The sequence below is a fragment of the Danio aesculapii genome, chromosome 2 (genome assembly GCF_903798145.1).
Source record: "Danio aesculapii chromosome 2, fDanAes4.1, whole genome shotgun sequence".
NCBI classification, from domain to species: domain Eukaryota; kingdom Metazoa; phylum Chordata; class Actinopteri; order Cypriniformes; family Danionidae; genus Danio; species Danio aesculapii.
This window is the reverse complement of record NC_079436.1, coordinates 48,901,574-48,924,869: the sequence shown is the minus strand read 5'-3', so window position 1 is coordinate 48,924,869 and position 23,296 is coordinate 48,901,574. Positions and strand designations below refer to the sequence as shown.

The following is a 23,296-nucleotide window of genomic DNA, read 5'->3' as shown; positions in this document are numbered from 1 at the left end:
TAAAATTCAGAGTTTATAATGTTTGTGTTGGAAATAATTGACTACAGACTGAAGAATTAGAAAATAATATATTTGTGAGGCTGTGTCCATAATACTCTCATTCCACGCCTGAGTTGCTCACTTTAAAGATTTTTTTTAGAGCTAGCAATGGAGGCGTGAACCATTGATGCGCAGAATAATGCAGCTATTGGAGAAACGAAAGAGAATGATTGAGCTTTTGTGAATTACCTGAACCTGTTCGACAACAGCAACTTTACTAATAGTGAAACTGAAAGGTATTGGGAAATGTCATGTAACTTTTCAGTTCATATTTTCTGAACTTTTCAGTTCAACCTTTTATTCATAAATTAATAGAGGAGTGCTGAATCACAACACAATTCTGTGCACATCTTTGCAAGTGGGTTTTTGAATGAATGTGTGGCTGTGTGTGTGTGGATGGGGGCAACTAATGATTATAGAGTTAGACTTGTGATCCAAAGATCACAGGTTCGAGTCCCGCCACTGGCAGGGATTGTAGGTGTAAATTGCTTTGGATAAATGCTTAAATGTAAAAATGTGGAAGAGAGAGCAATAAAAATATAGCATATGCTTTCCAAAGGTAACCCTCTACCGCACGCATTATGATAAGTCTATAAACATTTTTTTGACTATTTTTCTTTACTTAAAAGGGCTTAACTTGCAGTGCTGTAAAAGAAAATGGAAAAAATTCTCTTATTAAGGTACTTTATGAAATGTTGCCATATGGCAACAACGTCCAACAATGGATCTAACTTAGAAATTTTAAATTGAAAACTTTCCCTATAATTAATAATTTTGATATTTGAAATGATTTAATTAGTGTTGCAGTATTATAAGCTTTAACATAGAACTTATAAATGACACCTTATACACACTTTCCAACAACTTGTATTCTAACAACTTTCATTTATTCCGTTCTTTTTTGCTGAATATTATTAAAAACAAACCTAATATTGTATTATCATGTATAAAACATACAGTAAATATTTTAACAAAAAACAACAAGTCTAGTATATCCAGATCATCATCAGAATAATGTAGCTACTAGCTAACAATGTTTATATATTATACTATACTACACCTGTCTTATCTCTGAGCTAACTTACCTGAACTGTCTCTATCAAATGTCCAGTCTGCATCATTCCCATGGTCACTAAAACCCATCTCACCCTCACTTTCATCTGCAGGAAGAGCCAGTTCTGTCCTTTTCTTCTTTCACTTACCATAGAACATTGTGGTCCTCGCTAATACACTGTTCCCTGTATTCATATCTATTCAAAAGTAGTATTGCCCCATACTACATACACAGTAGTATTAACACATGACTAATCAACATTATATTAGCATTGATGTTGTTAATGTTACAACTTAAAAATTCACAGCTGACCTTGCTAGCTAGCTAACCCATTGCAATATTGCACGTTCCACTATTGCATAGTGTTGCCATTTGGCAAAACACACATTTGATCGATTTACAAAAAAAAGAATTTTGTTTTGAATGTCATCATAACTTACTGGAGGTGATGTTTCAGATTGTTTTTTGGATCTGACATAATTTGATCATTGTTTTTATTGACATTTACTTTTGCATTCAGCAGCTACTCACAATGAATGCCAGTCTATCAGAAATAGCGACACAGAAAAACAAAGCATGTCATGTGACTTAACCAAAGCACATCATTGGCTACACTAAGGTCTTCTTTTTCCAACAAAAAAAAATATGTTGGTCTTAAAGAAACAGTGGCAGGGAAATGAACATAAGTAGCATGTTGCCACATGGTACACCGTGCAGTAGAGGGTTAACCATGATTTTGTGTGGTAAAACATGGGAATAGTTCATTTTTATCTTATTGTATTATATGTTTATGTTTTTGGATGATGTCTTTGTGAATGTGGGTTATTTTGATGATGTAAGCAAGCCCCATAATACAGTTGAATCATTTACAATAAACATTCTTCATACAATTTCAGTGTATGCAATAATGCAGTGTTGAGTTTAGTTCAATTCATTTCAAAATGATTTGTGTTGGATTTTCACAATAATTATTGTGCCAAAGCATTTTTCGAAAATGTGCACACTATTACATTACAATCAAAATCATTTAAGATTTAAAGGTGTGAGTATGGTGGAAAGTACAGCAGTTAAGTGTACACATGTTATCTGCAGATCTACAATATAATGCACTTTTTTCAAAAAGATTAGATCTGTATGTAGCAGTGGAATATAACCACTAGATGGCGGTGTGTTAGAGCAGTTTGCTGGACATCTTATGACATTTGATCCTCCATTATTGAGTTTGTGAAAGGGTGAATATATAAAGAAATGGTTATTACCCTATTTTATCTATCATTGAACCATGAATCATCATGTTTTTTTCCAATGTTTTATGCAATATGCTGCAATTCCTTCATTAAATGAACAACAAAACAGATTTTTATTCAGATCAACCCATTCCTGAGTACATATCTATACATAAACTATACATGTTATACTATACTATACTATCTTATTGAGTCCTTGTAATATGGAGTATTTATTTATGTGGGCCAGTAGTGTAATACGTTGTACTGTAAGTGTGATACATTGTGAACTAATGCACAGATTTTTTTTTTCTTCATTAGATGCCCGGAGTTTGATGAGTATACAGATTCTCTACTGATGTTTCTTCACTCCATTCCTGGTCTGAAGGAAGTAAAAGTTTGGCTTAACAACCTGATTGAGAGCTGGGCAGCTGGTCTGTTCTCACTCTTCCTGTCTTGTTCCAGCTTACTTCACGTGCAGTAAGTAATCTTTATATATTTTTTGCAATAGAGAACTCACTAAATATTAGATATTTAGTACCATAGGAAATATCAGAGGATAAGGCTGTTTCAATCTGAAACAGAAGACTGTTATTGTTGTGTTTAATGTCTGTGGTCAGACTTGAAACTGTGAATTCTTCTTTGGCAGATTGAAAACCAGTATGAGTCTTGCTAATGATGTGGAGAGTTTAGGTCTGCTGAGAGAAGATGATGAAGTGAGGTACTGTAACACGCCTGTTTTTTTTTTTGTTTTGTTTTTTTTTTGCTATTTTATTTCTTTATATATTCACTTAGATTTATAATTGACATGTAAAGGTTCAAAATGTAAGAATTGTCATGCATAAATTACTCTTTAATTTATATTTAAATTGCTTGTGAAAAAGCACTTTTCAATAAAAAGTCGCTACAGAGAAATGTCACTTAAAAAATGTTAAATAGTATTGTTCTTGTAAAATATACCAGTAATTCTTTTGTTTACAACTGTATTTCATATATATATATATATATATATATATATATATATATATATATATATATATATATATATATATATATATATATATATATATAAAGTCAGAATTATTAGCCCCCCTGTTTATTTTTTTCCCCCAGTTTCTGTTTAATGGAGAGAGGATTTATTTATTTCAACACATTTCTAAACATAAGAGTTTTAATAACTCATTTGTAATAACTGATTTATTTTATCTTTGCCATGATGACAGTAAATAATACTTGACTAGATATTTTTCAAGACACTTCTATACAGCTTAAAGTGACATTTAAAGGTTTAACTAGGTTAATTAGGTTAACTAGGCAGGTTAGGGTAATTAGGCAAGTTATTGTTATGATGGTTTGTTCTGTAGACTATCGAAAAAATATAGCTTAAAGGGGCTGATAATTTTGTCCCTAAAATGGTGCTTAAAAAATTAAAAACTGCTTTTATTCTAGCTGAAATAAAACAAATAAGACTTCCTACAGAAGAAAAAATATTATCAGACATACTGTGAATATTTCCTTGCTTTCCTTCCTTGTGTGTGTGAATATATATATATATATATATATATATATATATATATATATATATATATATATATATATATATATATATATATATATATTCACACACACACACACACAGTAATGTTATATACAGTACATCAATTGGTACATTTTGGTGGTAGCTAACCGGCATGGTCATCCACACACAGTAAAAATACCCTCGCGAGCCTAATATTAACAACACATTATCAATAACAGTATGTGATTTTTGATTATCCTATTTATTCAGGAAAAACCCATCACTGTCAGAACAGATAGCAATAGAAAACGATAACAACTTGTTTTACAAAACATTACTGATACCAAACTATATTTGTCTAAGATATTACAATTTATCTTTTTACAAATATTGCACCTGCTTAACTCGGAAAACTCAATTAGTGTTCAAAAAAGGTTTTGGTGGGACAAAAAATTGTTTTGGCAGTCGCCAAATAATTTTCGATGTAGGACAAACCCTGTACATATATGCTGTACATTGCTGTTGTTTCCTGATCTTCTTATAGTGCTTTGTGGAATTGTTTTATAAGGAAAATGGAAATAATAGTAAATTCATAATAATCAGAATTCATAATTGGTTGAACACATGCTTTAATACTGTAGCATAATCCATTGTTCCCCTGTGCTGCTTTCCAGGCTGTCTGTCGGCTGTAACCATCTGAATTATATAGATAATTATGATATTGACCTCTTTAAACCTCCGGAGCACAAAGTTCTTCCCTGCGTCACCCTCACAGTGACAGATGAGCCTGAGAATGCAAACGCGGACTGGAATAGATTCTTTCAGGCCTACAACCAGCTGAAAGACTTGACTGAGTGGTAAGTGTTTTAAGGGTTTGATGTGAGAAAGAATGTGTTTGCATGTACGAAAGCTGACAGTGACAGATAAATAAAACATTTTTTATTTCACAAGGATTTAAAGATGTATGTTTTTTATTTACAGTTCTCCAGAGTATGATCAGAGTATGAGTGATCTACTCTCCATTCTACATTCAGTCTCTGGTTTGAAGAAGGTGGATCTTAATTGTAGATTCATGACTGTTAATGGAGCGTCCAGAGTCCTGGATCTCATTCAAATGAACCCCAGTCTAAATACATTGAGGTGAGAAAATTCAGCATGCTGCTTTTGATAGTCTACCAAGATGAATGCAGACAGTTTTTTTTAAAGCCGACACAGAGACTTACTAATAAATACATACAGTACTGCATGCACGCTGAAAACTGTATTTAAAGAATTTTAAATTTGCTTTTTCTGCCATTGTATTTTTGTGGCTCAGTTTTTTGACTTCTGAGTTGCCTGAGTCAAATAAGGTGAACATCAAGATGGACTACAGGAATAAATTCTACAGGTGAGAATTGAGTGATTCTAAGTTTAACCCATTAAACCAACTAATACATTATTAAAGAACATAGTGTAGTGATTACCTTAATTTGAGCATGAAAAGAGAGCATAGTACTAGGGCTGCATCCAACCCTGCTGAAAAAAAACTGCTTAAACCAGCCTAGCCTGGTTTTAGATGGGATTTGACCATTTCCAGGCTGCTTAAACCAGCCTAGCCTGGTTTTAGATGGGATTTGACCATTTCCAGGCTGGTTTCCAACCATTTCCAGCCTGGTCTTAGCTGTTCAGGCTGAAAAAATGACCAACTAAATCCAGCTAAAACCAGCTTGACCAGCATGAATTAAGCTGGGCATAGCTGGTTTTGGCTGGGCTCCCAGCCTCGCTAGTCTGGTCAAGCTGGTTTTAGCTGGTCATCTCCCAGCCTGATCAGCTAAGACCAGGTTGGAAATGGCTGAAAACCAGCCTGGCCCTGGACATGGCCAAAAGCACTCTAAAACCAGGCTGGTCAACCAGCTAAAACCAGCCAACCAGCCTAGGCTGGTTTAAGCTGTTTTTTTAGTAGAGAAAATTACCCCTATACCCTTAAACAGTACTATTTGAGGGCGTAGCCATTTCTAATGGTGTCCGAAACCATAGTGGACTTTCTGAAGTGCACCCGATCCCACAAATTACACTCCAATGACGAGTGTACAGCCCATGTACACTCAATTGCCTGAAGCAATTTGGTTACGTAATAAATGTAGTTGATCGATGGATTATAATTATAATTTTTTAGTTTTTAAGTTATTATTTATTATTTTTGTTTATGTTTTTGATTGTGTACTTGGTGTTAAGTGTTTGGTATTTATTGTGCTAAGTGTGTCATTCTTGTTATATGCATGTAAAGCACTATACCATGTTAGAATGAATTGCCCCAAGGGGAATAATAAAGCTTCACACTAAACGAAACTAAACTAAACTAAACTAAACTAAACTAAACTAAACTAAACTAAACAGCTAGAAAACTCTTCAAAATACACTTTTGAGTTTGCGCATCGAATAAATTTTCGCATCTGACCACAAGATGGCGGCGTTTCAAAGTTTCAAAACAAAATATGATTTAAAGTAACGTTTGTATACAAGACAGACATCACAATATTAATAATAGACAGCTAGCTAAGTGTTAAATAACCATCACATGAGATGATATAGAAGTTTATAAAATCAAATCTGCCTGAGGGATTTATCCAACAGCAAAGCACACACAGAACACCACCCTCCAGTGCACTGAATTTACTCAGACGTTTCATTCACTCCTTTAGGTGAACTATATTAGTGGACTAATGTTGGGAATAGTAATTGAGGTGACGATTTTGGTTACAGCATAGCTTGGCGCTTTCTAGTGATACTAATGCGTAATAACATTATAAGTGCTCATCACATTTACACAATATTACAGGTATATTACAAAGCATTACCGTTTTGAATTATATTTGGCTTTTATACTTTTAGCTTGTTTTGGTAAATAGCTCTGGTCATTTTTATATTTTCTTGCTTAAATTTATTTTTATTTAAGTTTTTGTCTCAAAAATTTTGTATTTTGATTAACATTTAATCTAAAATTTTGATTGCTAATTGTTTTACAATATTAAAACATTGCACGGTGGGTCATTAGCAAACATACTTATCATATCTGTCATCTGTGTGCATTTGAATAAGAAGATACTGTATGGGAATGAATTCTTTCATATTTTTATTACCATTATATTATAGACCTATTTGTCTCATTCAACAGTTAAATGTGCACTGACAGTGTCCTTTCTGTGTGAGATTTCTCTATATACCCATATTAAAGATTATGTGTGTGCTTGTTTTTCAGTATCAATAAGACAAGTGAAGAGGACAGTGATTCAGAAGGATCAAATAAGATTCGGTGGGATGAATATTTTTACTTAAGTCTTTTTGGATACACTGACTTACACCATTTCAGAGTGATCTATATATACACATATCAATTCATTTTTTTTAAGTATCAGGTTTAATCAATTTATTCTGGATCTTTATATGCAGCTGCATTCAAGTTGGTAAATATTTAATAAAATATTCACAGGTTTTCATCTGCAAGACAGATTTCAGATGATAGTGATGAAGACAGCATGTCCTCATCTCTCAGCGACTGCAGCGATGAAATTAAGTGAGAAAATACAGTTTTTTTTAATATTTATGAAACTGATGGAATATATATGCACATTTTATATTATTTTTGCTAAGATGGCTAATGCTGGTTTTATGCTTTTCTTCTGAAGTGATTCTGATGAGCTGGACAGCGTAGAGCAGATTCATGGCTTAGAAATCAGGATGAGGAAAACTGTGTCTGGGCAAAGCAGGTATAAAGCAAATCTGCATTGCTTAAAGGGATAGTTCACCCAAACATTTCCTCACCATTTACTAATTCTCATGTGCTTCTAAATGTTTATGAATGTTTTATTTTGTTCTGAACACAAAACAAGATATAATTCTGAATAACTCTAGAAAAACCAACCATTGACAATCCATAGTCAAAACAAAATCCTGCTGCTGCTTTCCAAACATTCTTCAGTACATCTTTCATGTGTTCAACAGAAAAACAAATTTGCAACAGGTGAAGGGTGAGTAAATTATGGCAGAATTTTCAGTTTTGGGTGAACTATCCTTTTAAGTTCCTTTTAGTTGAAGGTGAAGCTGATTATCAAAATTATTGCTGTAAAACAACGTAGTTCTTGATGTATTGGACAAAAGTAAGATTAGAGAAAATCTGCATTTTATAAATCTTTATTTACAAGTATCTCAAACTTTATTTGACATCTAAAAATCAAAATCTGACAATGATTGAATCTTTTTGCAACAAACGGTGTTTGTAGTGGGTTTTTTTTGTAAATCTCATTGAAATGTTTACTTTACATTCACTTATACACTGTAAAAAATATTTGTAAATTACAATTTTCCATATTTTGTGATTCATGTTTTTGATTATTATTATCATTCATGTGTTTTAATTGTATTGTGAGACCTTGATTTTTCCTTCAACAACTTGTGATGTTGAAAAGAGTCGTTTTTTTTTTATAGTTTTACGCTACAATAATTTACAATACACAAACCTGGTAATAAACTGTTAGTACTTTTTGTGTTATTTTACAGACTTAATTCCCTATATTCTATTTATTATACAATATAATGTTTCAGACTAGTAAAACTACAGTAATAGTCACTTTGTTAAACTGCAGAATCGAATTTTCAACATTAAAGGTCTACAGAGCAGAGATCAACGTCCAATAATACAGGGTGATTTAAAAAGAATACCACAACTTTGAAAATCAAGAACTCTGCAAAGAAGAAAATGAGAGCTAAGCTCTTTTTGTCGTTGATTTAGGAAAGCTCTGAAGTTTCATTCGCTTGCTCATATGGTCGGAATAATTGCAGCTATCCAAACTGTTACGCCCGAGATGCTAAAGAGAGTGTGGAATGAGTTAGAGTATCGGGTTGATGTCCCTCGAGTGTCTGGAGGGGGTCATATTGAACATCTATGAACTTGTTTTCTGCTGAAAAAACTTTAAATATTCTTCACATTGATTAATTACCCAAGGTTCCATCATGTTTCTTTGATTAAATGCAGATTTTCAAAGTTGTGGTTTTCCTTTTGAATCACCCTGTACAATTCATGAATGTAATTAAACAGAAAAACACCTGTAAATCACAAAATACAGATTCTGTTAATGAGCAGATATTTTTATAAGTCTAGGCCATCTTTACAGTTTTACAATACATATTTTGTGTTTGTTTTAGTGTATTTCTGAAGTGCAGTGGCTCCAGTCCTGGCACACAGTCTCTACTGTCACGCATAGAGCTCACACTGTCGGAAAACATGGGAAAAGCTAACAGCGACTGGGAAACTTTCCTACAAGCATATAACAAATGCAAAGGGATCTCAGCAAGGTAACAGTAATAATTGCACTGTTAAATATTTTGGATATAATATCACTAATAATATGAACTATGTCTTATTTTTAATACAACAGTAGTCCTGCATTAAATGAGAGTGTGGGCGCTCTGCTGGCATCGCTGGACTCTGTCTCTGGTCTGAAAGAGCTGCAGTTGACCATAGGAATCCTGTCTGAAACGTGGCCCCCAAAGATCTTCTCACTGTGTCACACGTGCTCCAGTCTACATCACATCTGGTATGATAAACTCACTGTTGTTTGGAAGAAATCTTGGCCACAAAACGAGTTTAACAAACTCTTGGATTCTGCTCAAGTTTTTTTTTAGGTTGACCAAACCAAATAATGAGATCAGTTTAGGATCTGGTTTAGTGGTTTCACAATGCATGATAAAATTATAAATTATTTTTAGATAAAATTATGATATAATTTTCCTCAAGAGTTCACATACTCTGGGTTATTAATTCTGGACCGCATGCAGCTGAAAGTGTGTAACATGCACATGACTGCAGCAAACATCCAATCACATGACACATCAGAGGAACAGTTTGAGTAATTTCTCATGAGAGAGGCAACAATACTCACCTGTAACGTCTGTTGAAGATCAAGAGATATCATTATCAGAAATATACCTCATTTAAAATACATAAAACACTATAGCAAAAGTTTTAGAAGGCAACTTAAAGAAAATGTTATTATTAATGCTGAGTGTTATGTCCCTTTTAGGTCTAGGGATGTGACCACAACAAAAAATAAATGATTGGTGATGGGTGATGTGCAACTGCTGGAAAAAGAGAGAGAACTCTTCTCCTTCAAACAGAACGGCTATAGACTTAAAACAAGGTCAAATCAAGAAAAAGAGAAGAATATTTACATATATCCAAATGTAACAAAGAAAACAGGGTATTAGTTCGGCAAGGCCAAAACAACCAACAAAAGTTAAGCTAACTCCTAAGATAATCTCTTGCTAATTTGTAAAGAAAAAGAAACAAAATTGCATCAACATGAACTAACTTCCTTTACTGTCATAAATAGGAGAAAACGGATCCAAAACAAAATGGCACCCATCTTCCTACTTAACCCTCAAAATAAATATAAACAAATCAACCAGACTCACTTCTCTTTAGGTGAATTGTTAGATGTTATCAAGAAAATCATTAACGGTAGAAGTCTGACTTCAATAGCCTCAACACATATGAGCTACTTAAGCTAAAACAAATCTTTAAAGCTCTAGTAAACAACAGGTCTGGATGTGGAGAAGAGCTCAGCAGCTGCACAATCTAGCCACCACTGGTTTGAGGTCCAGCTCAGGTTAAATACTCTCTCTCCTCTCCCAACAACCAATCGCTGGAAAGATCCAATGATCACTACCAGTTGGACACCTGAATTACCTGTAGGAAGAGAGAGGCACAGACAGAGAAAGAGAGAGAGAAAAACAAAACAAAGCACATTGTGCACACCAAAGATACATCTCAGGATGTAAAGCTGTGAGCACACTAGACTTTTCTCCCTATAGACTTCCATTTATACGCACGCGAATGTGTCAGACGGGATACGCAAGCTCATGCGTCATGTTTCGCAGATCGCTGCGTTGGAAAGTTAAAGATTGGTGAAGTCTGACCTGCGAAATTGAGGATTAAAACATGACCTCTCTGTACAGAAAATTAAATTATGGAGCAATCGCTTGCTTTTTTAAACGTCTAATCGTCTTGTTTAATCCCGCCCCTTTTCGCAGCACCCCACGACAGAATTTCACATGCTCAAACTCTAGTGTGACTGCAGTTTTACACTGGTCAACGATTACATTTCTAAAATCATGATTAATCACACGATTTTTAGCGATAAATGATGATTTATTGCATTCCCATACGCAAAATTCAACAGTTAATTCAAAAGTGGATAGCACACTTTCATTTGAAAACTTCTGTTGTATGATTAAAAGTGCAATGAAACAAGATGTTTTTTACAGCAGTATTTAGTTATTAACAGTTAAAGATGTCACTTAAAAATTAAAGTAATCAAGTATTCTAAAACAAAAACTATTTGCCACTGCCAGGGCATGTAATGTTAATTGAGCGATCTTTACATCAGTGCTTATCAGCTGTTCTTCTACACCGCACTGTTCTCAGATAACCAGCTGGATAGATGAACTGTGTTCAACTGTACAGGGTCTTTATATAGTGTGCACTGTTATCTACTAACCTGAACACAAGAAAACCTTTTTGACACTAACTGGGTATATGCACAGCTAATGTTTCTTCCCATACCGATAAACTTGCAGTGAACGGTTAGTGTGATTTATTTATTATTATTATTTTTTTCAATTTTATACGGTTCCTTTTACAGCATCGATGTTGTAATGTAAATAAAACCGAGATGAAAAGCTGTTTACTCGCACATGCCCGTCAGGATCAGCAGGTGAGCGCAGAAATGCCACTGGAAATACTAGAGTAAAATTAATTGAAATACTTTAAAGACATGTTGTGGAAAAATATAATTTAACGCAGTGCTTCTTGTACATTCTGAGGCCCACTTTACAGCATATATCATTTAGGCAGTGAAGATTGATGATTTATAAAGAAAACAGACCTTAAACGCGCCGATTTTGTAACGGAATACAGTTCATCGAAAGCGGTAACCCAGGTTACTTACAAATTAAAAGTCCTTTGTGGTGATTTATTTTTTTACCTTAAAATAATGTCTGCTCCGAAGCAGATTAGCCATGTAGTGTAAGTTACCATGGTGACAAACCAACAATCCTACAATTATGTCATAGGTTTAACAAATTATTTTTATTTACGTAATTTGAGCACCCAAACACACAGTACGCTGCATAGAGGTTGAAATGACTGTTACGATATCATGACTGTTAATGATGAAATAATGATAGTCATGAGCTTTGGGTCATAACCAAAAAGGACAAGATCTCAGATACAAGCGGCGGAAATGAGTTTCCTTCACAGGGTGGCAGGGAGCACCCTTATGGATAGGGTGAGGAGCTCTGTTACCCCGGGAGGAGCTCGGAGTAGAGCCGCTGCTCCTCCACATTGAGAGAAGTCAGCTGAGATGGCTCAGGCATCTGTTTGGGATGCCTCCTAGAGGCCTACCTAGGGAGGTGTTCCGGGCATGTCCCACCGAGAGGAGACCTCGGGGAAGACCCAGGACACGCTGGAGGGACTATGTCTCTCGGCTGGCCTGGAAACGCCTCGGAATCCCCCGGGGAGAGGGAGGTCTGTGGTTCACTCCTAAGACTGCTGCCCCCATGACCTGGCCCCGGAAAAGCGGTAGAAAATGAATGAATGAATGGGAAACTAATATGTTCACAGTCTATTATAATGAATGGCATTCGATCGCCATATGTGTGAAATACAGCATGTGGCGATAATGCTCCTTAGGAGTTAGTCGCCGTTAAACAAGAAAAAGTAGGACAGGATTTGATCATTAACCAAATATGGTTCACCCCGACATAGATCGTGTGGCAGGGATTGTGTGTCCTGAAATGTGTGGGGGTCGTTCGGTCTGCAGCTGGATATTATTAACCATCTTGAGCATGAAAATTCAAGAGTTTGTTCAAACCAAATTCAAACTTACCTTAGTAAAAACCCAATCTGGCAACACACAACAGGTTTTGGTCATTCTGCTAGATATTAATAATCTGTTTTGTGTTATTTTATTCAAATATGTACTGTACTGTGATGTCACCATGAAAAAAAGATGATTCCAAATTTCAATTTATACTGATTTAGATGGTACAAAGATGTTTTTTTTCTTATTTGTCAGTTTGCAGGTGGAACATGATAAGAAATACAGTCTGCTCAATGCATGCTCCTCTCTCAGCATCACCAGAAACACCACAGACTCTGTGTAAGTTTATCTCTTGTTGTTCTGTTTGTTAAGAAATTTCACAGATTTCTAATATGAGCCTGGAATCGTGCAATTTTGACTTACACATTTCTCTCTTTTTCAGCTGGACTGTTGCAATTAATTTGCCCCGTGATGCCATGATAGAAATATCTCCATCATTTATTTCATTCACATTTCCATGTTCAGAGATTTCTAAACTGGATGCACAGTATCTCTTTGAAACTCTTGGCTTTCTTAAAGGTTTTGATGAAAGGTAAGATTCTGTATTATCAATATGAATAGTCATAGTTGCATCTATTTTTTATGCACTGACTATACATTGTAAACATTAGTGAACAGAGATTTTACATTATATACTGTGTATACGGTAAGTATTCATAGCGCTGCACTTTTTCCATATTTTTTATGTTACAGTCTGATTCCAAAATGGATTTAATTAATTTATTTCCTCAAAATTCTACACACAATTCACCATAATGACAATGTGAAAAGAGTTTTTTAAATTTTTGCAAATTTATTAAAAATAAAAACCTGAAAAATCACATGTACACAAGTATTCACAGCCTTTGCCGTGAAGCTTTAAATTGAGCTCAGGTACATTCTGTTTCCACTGATCATTCTTGAGCTGTTTCAGCAGTTTAATTGGAGTTCACCTGTGGTAAATTCAATTGATTGGACATGATTTGAAAAGGCACTAGAAAATTTGAACTATGGAAGTCAATGGTTACAGGTTTCCAACATATTTTAAAATATCTCCTTTTGTGAAACTCATACTGTAATCAAACTGTAAGTAAAGATTCATTGTTAGCTGCTCTATCATATAGATTTTCAAAACTATTTCAAGTCAGTAACTGATCTGAGGTATGTCAAGCTGTTACCATTATCATTATTTGGCTATCAACAAAATTATTGAACAAACTTTTAATCAACCAAGTTGTTTTGCTTATAATCTAGTTATGAGGAGCATGAAGAGCTTGTGGGCAATTTGATATCAGCTGTGCTCTTCGTTCCTGGTCTGCAAAGGGTCGAATTCAAGATCAGCAATCTAACAGATAGCTGGGTGAGCAGGATTCTGTCTTTACTGGAAGTCTGTCCCGGTCTACAGGTGATCAGGTATGAGGAGGTTTAAAACCTCTTGCATTTGTTAATTAGAGTTGAGACCGAACATTTAAATACATGTTCATGTTTCAGATTTGACTGCATAGAAAGCAATGGCATATTGTTGGAAGATGTTGTGAGGATTTTGCAGAGCTCCCAGATGAATTCAATTTGCAGGATCATCATCACAGGGTATGTCTTATAATCTAATTTATCCATTTATTAAAGAGTTGCAGCACATTTAATAATTGATGGGTGACCCAGATAGATGTTTCCTATTCATATATCTATACAGTTGAAGTCAGAATTGTTAAACTCCCTGAATTATTAGCCCCACTGTTAATTTTTCCCTCAATTTCTGTTTAATGGAGAGAAGATTAATTTCAACACATTTCTAAACATAATAGTTTTAATAACTCATTTCTAATAACTGATTTATTTTCTCTTTGCCATGATGACAGTAAATAATATTTGACTAGATATTTTCAAGACACTTCTATACAGCTTAAAGTGACATTTAAAGGCTTGACTAGGTTAATTAGGTTAACTAGGCAGGTTAAGGCAAGTTATTGTATAATGATGGTTTGTTCTGTAGACAAAAAATATAGCTTAAAGGGACCAATAATTTTGACCTTAAAATGGTTAATAAAAAATTAATAACTGCTTTTGTTTTAGCCGAAATACAACAAATAAGACTTTCTCTATAAGAAAAAATATTATCAGACATACTGTGAAAATTTCCTTGCTCTGTTAAACATCATAAAGGAAATATTTAAAAAAGAAAAAAAAAATCTAAGGGGGGCTAATAATTCTGACTTCAACTGTATATTTGGAAATTGACATTTCTTTTTTTTAAAATTATAAATCTAAACATTGTTTTGGTTTTGTGTTTGTTTAGTAAATTGATAAAATGTACTAAAATATCCACACATTAATGATAAAGTTTATCAAAAATAAATCACATTTCCCTCTGTAATTGGTCTGTAAATATTTGGGGTCAGGATTGTCAATGTAGATATGCACTGAATTTGCATATGTAGAGAATTATCCACCGAAAATGTCATTTTCAGTTTCAAGCCGAAAGAAAAATACAGCTGAAAATATGAGTCTAAAAAGATTACGCTGGGTCACACTGCCAGCAGTGTTCAGTGCCTGAGCTTCACTAGTTATTGCGTGTTTTATTTTTCTTACAAACTAAAAAAATGGTTTTGTTACGCAAGTAAATTCTGCTAGACAGTCATCATGTCTTTCAGCACGAGAGAGAAAACATTAGTCATATTTAAATTGTCATGCTTAGAACAAGATTACTACATCAGAAAATAAGGATTGAAAAAATAATAGTGAAAAACATTACATATTCTTCAAAATCTATTTCATAAGTATATATAATGTTAAATTCGTTCATTTTATTTTCAGCTTAGTCCCTTTATTAATCTGGGGTCGCCACAGCGGAATGAACCGCCAACTTATCCAGCACGTTTTTACGCAGCGGATGCCCTTCCAGCTGCAACCCATCTCTGGGAAACATCCACACACACTCATTCACACTCATACACTACAGACAATTTAGCCTACCCAATTCACCTGTACCACATGTTTTTGGACTGTGGGGGAAACCGGAGCACCCGGAGGAAACCCACACGAATGCAGGGAGAACATAACTGAGCCGAGGCTTGAACCAGCACCCTTCTTGCTGTGAGGCGACAGCACTACCTACTGTGCCACTGTGTTGCCCTAATGTTAGATTAGAACCTATACAATTGTAATCTAGTTAAAGTTGCCAGTGATGTTGTGGTTTGGGCAAAACTGTTGTTTATTTTAATAAGGAATATTTTTAAAGTGAATCAAACTTTAATATTTTTAAATATTTCTGTAATTAATAATTTTTTTAATTCAGAAACAAATGCAGCATGTATGTTTTTGTTTGTATGTATGCTGTATATATAAATAAAGTTCTTCAGATTATTATATTCTTTAGTATAGAATAATTATTATGTTATAGGAAATCGGAATGTGCAAAAATCTGTATTGTCAAGTCACACTTACCAAAACAATCAGAAGTTGCAATTGGACAAGAAAATTTGTCAATTAGGTCTATGTGATAGAATAATACATTTTTATTACAAAGCATTTTCAGTTTTGGTTTTCGGTCAACTGCATTACAAATTTTTAGTTTTGTTGTCGGCCCCTGAATTTTCATTTCGGCACCTCTTTAGTTAAATGAATAATTTTTCAATGTTTTTTAATGTTGTAGGATGAAGTGCAGTAAAGCATCCAGTGATGGGAAAGTCAATGTCACCTTCTGCAGAGACCCTCTCTCAAAGCTGCTCACAATACATAACATTAAACCACAAGACAAGCATGGTGATGATGATGACTTCGAGGAGCTTGAGGATGAAGACTTTATTGTTCTTTAGAGAAGATGAGTCCTATAGTAAGACACATTTTTATTCATCTTATTTTGAGTAACAGCTTTTTTTTAAACCTAGTTATAACTGTCTTTCAAGATTACAGCTTCATGAAGTCTTCTAGTCCTTTGAATAGTTGATTTTGAAACTGAGTGTATTTTCAGGACTGTAGCGTATTTTAATGTACAGCGGTGGAAATAAGTATTGAACACATCACTATTTATCTCAGAAAACATATTTCTAAATGTGCTGTTGGTTTTAAATTTTCACTGGATGTTGGTAACAACCAAAGAAATCCATATATGCAAAGAAAACAAATCTAAATAGTTTACAAAGGAAGTTATGTGTAAAATGACATGACGGCGGGAAAAATATTGAACACATGAAGAAAGGCAGTGAAAGCCCAGACAGCAGCTGAAATCTCTCAGTAGTTCTTTTGCAACGCTCTGCCCTTTATCGTTGTAAATGAATATTAGCTGCTTTAGTTCAACATCTACATTAGCAGGATGATGAAGATGAAACCAGGGTGGGCATTTCAGCCAGACAATGATCCAAAACACAGCCAAGAAGACTCTCAAATGCTTTCAGAGAAAGAAAATAAAGCTGTAGAATGGCCTGACTTGAATCCAATAGAGAATACAAAATAAAGATCAGATTTGATAGACGAGACCCACAGTGACAGAACCATCAAGGTTTTTACACTCTGAGCAATTACACCTGAGCAATGCATGCGACTTCATTCTCCATATGAGAGGTGTCTTTAAACTGCCATCACCAAAGAATCCTTGTTGTTACACATAGCTAATTTTTCCAGATTAAAAAAAATATATATATATTTTTATGTTTGTATTGTTTGGGTTTTTATAAAAATCTGGTTTAATTTCATGTCAACAGCTGCTTTACAAATATTATTCTCAGGAAAAAACATGACAATACTTACTTTCCCCACTGTATGTCAAGTGCACTAATAAGCCTATTATTGATGTACTGTATGTACTAGACTCACCGACATTAGAAAATCCCATAATGCACCTTAAAATGTTTTTAAATATAAATAATTGAATATAACACTATAATTGTAAATATAATTCTTAAATATAACTGTCGCAGTGACACTTTTGAGCTAGTCTGAAATAGTCGCCTTTCTGCCAATAAATGTCCCGTGGGTTTTGAATTCACAGATGTGTAGTTTCGAAAATTAAGGTGCTGTTGCAGAAAAAATGACAGAGCCACAGGTTGCCGTTTTTTGCCACCCAGTTCTGTTTGTTCACTCCTAACACTTGCTGAAGGCAGGAACTTAGAAAAGAGTGGTTGAGTGTTTTTTCCAGTTGTTTATTTGAAGTTTCCTAACACTGTTTAAATTACGACCACACTTTTGTGTGTGTGTGTGTGTGTGTGTGTGTGTGTGTGTGTGTGTGTGTGTGTGTGTGTGTGTGTGTGTGTGCGTGTGTGCGTGTGTGCGTGTGTGCGTGTGTGCGTGTGTGCGTGTGTGTGTGTGTGTGTTTCTCACTTTACAGAAGACAGCTTTCAGAACACAAGGGTGTGAAGACAGCTGCTTTAGCTTATTCAAAACATTTGAACTTGAAGATTACTAAGAAATTGTACTTGAATTATTTTTAGCAAGACAGGTGGTTTTCTTAAATATTCAAATTAGAAAAATGGCTTACGCATAGTCACACTTTAATTTATAATAAATTAATTTATTAATAAATAAAAAAATAATAATCTCATACTACTCAGATTAAGCTGCCTATGGTTATTTAAAAAAATCTTCCACTGATGCAGTTGACAGATAAACAATTTAGGAAGCCGAAAAAGGGTCACTTTAAAATTAGTTATGGTGTTTAGGAAAATAAAGAAAATTATTCTAAAATATTTGTCAAATTATATATTTGTAAGACAGCTACAGTATCATTCCAAAAGGGTGAGTTGTAGTGATATATATCCATAGTTTAGAACTAAATCAGTGAATATTTTTTATGTACTACAGTAGCTCTGTTGATTGGAATAGATAACTTGGTTGTATCATGGGGATACAAATAAATAGTATTTTTACAAGGGAAGTAAAACGTACAAGGTTAATTGCATTTTGATATGTTTATTGATTTAATTTTTTAATATTGAGGAATGGAAATAAGCTGATGATTTTAGCAGAGTATTTTATCGTAGACGGTTTGGAAATGTGCCTAAACTGTCTTTTTTAAGTTTTTGTTTGGTTTTAAATTTTGTCAAATAATCCATAACACTCAAGGCTTGATTAAGAGGGTGTAATAGAACCAGTTTGAAGAGTTCTTTGATTTGGAGACTCACACATATTACATCCATATTTTATCTTAATACCTGATCAACTAAAGCCAAACCTCCTCATATACAGACAACATAACTGAGGGTTTTATTTTTTTTTTTAAGTGCTTTATTTACATAAAAAATAGCGCAGTCAGCAAATGCAAAATTTGTAATTTATATATCAAAATAAATCTCTTCTGTTAAAACAGTTTCTCCTCAAAACAAGATAATACATTTCATTAAAGAAAATTATAAAACAAGACAATGATGAATATTTCCATTACATTTACTATATATTGCACCATAGTAGGCCCAGTGGTGCCCACTGACACTCAATTGCTTAACTTTAACTGCATTGACTTTCCTTCAGTTTAGTCCCTTTATTCATCAGTGGTCTCCACAGCGGAATGAACCACCAACTATTCCGGCATATGATTTACACAGCAGATGCCCTTCCTGCTGCAACCTAGTACTGGAAAAAAACATACACACTCACACACATACACTACAATCAATTTAGTTTATTCAATTCATCTACAGCACATGACTGTGGGGAAACCGGAGCACCCGGAGAAAACTCATGCCAACACAGGGAGAACATGCAGACTCCACAAAAATGCCAACTGGCCCAGCCAGGACTAGTGACCTTCTTGCTGTGAGGCAACAGTGCTAATCACCATGCCGCCCCTAACTTTTACTTTGAATGATTTTCATATCAAAAGCAAACTAAATGCATTTGCAGATGCTTATTTTTGCAGATGCTTTTAAGTTTCTGACATATACTCGATATAACACTTTATTTTGATGGTCCATTTCAGTATTAGTAGACTGTCTGCTTAATATCTGTTGATACTGCTCCTTTAACAGACATTTAACTGACTATAAGAAACTTTGCAAGTACATGTCAACTTACACTAACCCTAACCCCAACCTAACAGTTTACTTACAATCTAATGAGAATTAGTTTGACATGTACAGTAGATACAATGTGAAAAACGGACCATCAAAATAAATTTTGACATTTTGTTCATATAATATTGTATATGTATATATAATACATATTGTTGTATATAAAGAATCACTTTATATATTTGTAATCTACACTGCATAGTTTTTCAAAGGCTTAAAGGCTATAAAGGGCAAAAGAACACCCCCAGCATCACTTTAAAATAGCTCGTATGTATAGCTTGTGATCTTCTCCAGGAAGTGGTTTTCACGTGTTGCCTGCAAAGGAGTCTCAAAACAGAAACCACGTGAGATTTTCTTTCCTATCTGAATGACATGAACAAAAGTTCTTAAATGTCATATTAAAACAACGTACAGTACATTCACTGGTGTTTAGAACAGAGGATTGAACTACAGTGAGATTACACGGCAATTGTGTCTGAGTAAAAATACTTCTGTCACCAGCACATGGGTCACAATTGCATTCAGATGTTTGCCAGATACTTTTATCCAAGATGACCTGCATTACATTAAAGAAACATATTTTTCCAGTGTTCCGTCAGACTATCTTTGACGTTAAACTATTGTCAGGATATATTATAAATAACAGTTAAAAACTGGCAATGAAATGTTTACACCTTTTTACAGACTTTTTGGTCTAGTCAAATACCTGTACTCTGTGAAATGCCAGGTTACTTCAGCTTAAATTTGGGTAAGATATGGACAAACCCAACAGATGGGTTTATAAATTTGATCAGCTGTTTAGTTTGTCTCTATTTTAACTGAATTTGGGTTAAAACAATCTATTGTTCTACTCAGGGATGGACAGTATTTATGATACAAGTATTTCAAATACATATTTTAAATACAAAATAGTATTTTTGAATTTGTATTTGATAAGGTTTATGAAAATGGCTTTATTTTGTATCAAAACACTTTAGAGTCTTGTATTTTGTATTTTTAATATAATGTAAAATACTTTGTAAGACTTCTACATGATGACATCATAAAAATGCGGCCTCTGATTAGTGCTTTCTCAGTTATTTGCTTAGGTTTGAGATCAGAACAGAACATTGATTAATATTGAAGAAGGTGGTCAATGCTTGGAGTATAGATGGAAATTATGCAACACGCAAAAAAAATACCAGACAAATGGCATGGGTAGATTTTGTGAGTAAGTCCATCATCATTGAAAATAGTATACTGCACAATGCTAAGACCAGTAATGGCAGTATAGTGTACAATGCATTAGCATCTTTGCTTAAGAAATGAGATAGAATAAAATATCAGGACTTCAAAAACAGGAATATGGAGCCTACAGCACATAATCATTCTCAGTCTCAGTGATGCAGGTGGAAGTGCAGCGAAGGTTTAGAAATATAAAACATCTAAAGACTCAGTACTGGTGTTTACTAAGGGGGTAAACTGGGACTTTTCCAGTTAAGTACGAACTGGAAAACTCTGGGGCTAGTGAGTATACTGCACAAATAATAGTAGTTTTTAGTGGATTGCTGATGTAGATGCCAAGACAATAAGACAAACAACATTTTTTTAAAATTAAATAACCTCTTTATGTATCACACTAGCGGCACGGTGGCTAAGTGGTTAGCACTGTCACCTTACAGCAAGAAGCTTGCTGGTTTGAGTCCAAGCTGGGTCAGTTGGCATTTCTGTGTGGAGTTTGCATGTTCTTCCCGTGTTGGTGTGGATTTCCTCTGGGTGCTCCGGTTTCTCCCACAGTCCAAACACATGCCCTATAGGTCAATTGATGAATTAAATTGTCTGTAGTGTATGAATGTGTGTGTATGGGTGTTTCCCAGAACTGGGTTGCGGCTGGAAGGGCAAAAATATGCTGGAATAGTTGGCGGTTCATTCCACTGTGGCAACTCCTGATAAATAAAAACTAAGCCGAAGGAAAACGAATGAATATATCACCCTTTTAAAATATAAGAGATAGTTGCGGTTTTACTGGCCACCCCAATAGGGTGGCCAGGGTTTTTACAGTGATTAAAAAGATCAACTTCAAGACAGGACTTTCTGTATGACATGAAAAAATGAAAGAGATACAATGGTTTATGAATATCTCCTCGTGTTCAGTAAAGGTGAATGAGTTGGCAAAGAAGCTGTCTTAAACTTTCCTAGAGAAATGTGGTTGCTGTCAAACCTTGCTTATTTCCCTAAGTCAGTTTAATGGTGAAGGGATTGATCCAATATGCCTATTGATGGAAGGTTTGTATTTTGTAGTTTTTTTCAAATTAAAAAATACAGTATTTTATTTTGATACTTTTTGTGGCTATTTTGTAGTTTATTTTGGTACATTGTAATAAACAAACATTACATTCTTTTATTATTTTAGTTATTTGTGATGTCAGAAACAGTGGTTGCAATATTACTACGGGCCACTAGGCTGCACTAGAGGGGAGTGATATACGGATATAGTCCAGGTCACCATAGAGTAAGTGAGTTGTGTTTGGTAGAGGGAACCACATGGTGAACTAAGGCTACCGACCCATTCTGCTTCTGATATTTCTTTGAGAACATTATTGTTGCTGCTCAAATACAGGACCTGTTGTCCTGGAGGGTTTCAGATGTGGTAATTGATACTTTCATTGGACTTTGTTGATTGGGTTTCAGCAATCTTTATACTCAACATCGACAAGTGAACTATATGCTTAGACTTGGAATGACGGTCAGTGACTCTTAAGTTCCTCATTGTGCTATCGTTTTCCCAGAGTGAGGAAGTGGATATCATTGCATTGCACTCAAAAACAATCTATACAACATTTATCTCACCATCTATTTCATTTAAACAGACTGTGTACTTTCAATGAATACTTAGTTCTGTATATTGAATGCTTTTGTTTGTATGGGCTATATTTACATGTAGAGAAAGTAAACAAGATTATCATGCCATCGATTCAGTTCAATTTAATATCTCAGTGCACTGACGATGCTGTCAATATACAAATTGATAATTTTTTCACAGCACAACATTAAAATGTATATTTATATACTATTTGTAATACATTTTTCCTTAATACAGTCAAATATATGAACTGTACCTTAAACTCAAGTACAATGCAAAGAACAACACAAACATTTATAGCAAATAAATATAAATATCCCGCTCGCTTTCTGAACCTTGTCTAGCGAGTTCTTTCTTACACCCCTTTGATTGGTCACACGCTCAACAGAAAGGGCTGCAATTGGCTCTAACGCTTGGGCGCTGCTATCCGATGATTGACACTGATAACTGCAGCGGCGATCACAGCTGATCCATGATAGACGTGGTGGAGAAAACTCTGCCGACACACGCTCGTGTCTGGATCCAGAATTATCGCTGTAAGAGGGGAGGAAAAGTGATGCCAGCAGGTCAAATGGGCCACAGTGAGAGAGAGAAATGGAGGTTTACTTTCATTCTCTCAATCGCAGTGAAATAGGGGCTTCTGCTGCAAGTGTCAGTGAAAGATTGTCCAGCAAAAACACACAGTGAAATTGTGCACAGTTTCTGCGTTTTTAAATAG

General features: G+C 34.6%; 1 protein-coding gene across 1 annotated transcript in view; it reads left to right on the top strand.

Moving 5' to 3' along the window:
* LOC130247973 (uncharacterized) overlaps positions 1-23,296 on the top strand; it is a 43,513-nt gene that overhangs the window by 11,404 nt on the left and 8,813 nt on the right. Inside the window, exons 14-28 of the mRNA XM_056481492.1 lie at positions 2,641-2,799; positions 2,969-3,040; positions 4,513-4,695; positions 4,820-4,978; positions 5,154-5,225; positions 7,077-7,130; positions 7,308-7,391; positions 7,504-7,584; positions 9,020-9,169; positions 9,253-9,411; positions 12,952-13,035; positions 13,139-13,288; positions 13,990-14,148; positions 14,227-14,325; positions 16,388-16,567. Of these exons, the coding sequence (XP_056337467.1) occupies positions 2,641-2,799; positions 2,969-3,040; positions 4,513-4,695; positions 4,820-4,978; positions 5,154-5,225; positions 7,077-7,130; positions 7,308-7,391; positions 7,504-7,584; positions 9,020-9,169; positions 9,253-9,411; positions 12,952-13,035; positions 13,139-13,288; positions 13,990-14,148; positions 14,227-14,325; positions 16,388-16,550 (1,828 nt within the window). The 3' untranslated portion in view covers positions 16,551-16,567. The remainder of the gene's footprint in view (positions 1-2,640; positions 2,800-2,968; positions 3,041-4,512; positions 4,696-4,819; positions 4,979-5,153; positions 5,226-7,076; positions 7,131-7,307; positions 7,392-7,503; positions 7,585-9,019; positions 9,170-9,252; positions 9,412-12,951; positions 13,036-13,138; positions 13,289-13,989; positions 14,149-14,226; positions 14,326-16,387; positions 16,568-23,296) is intronic.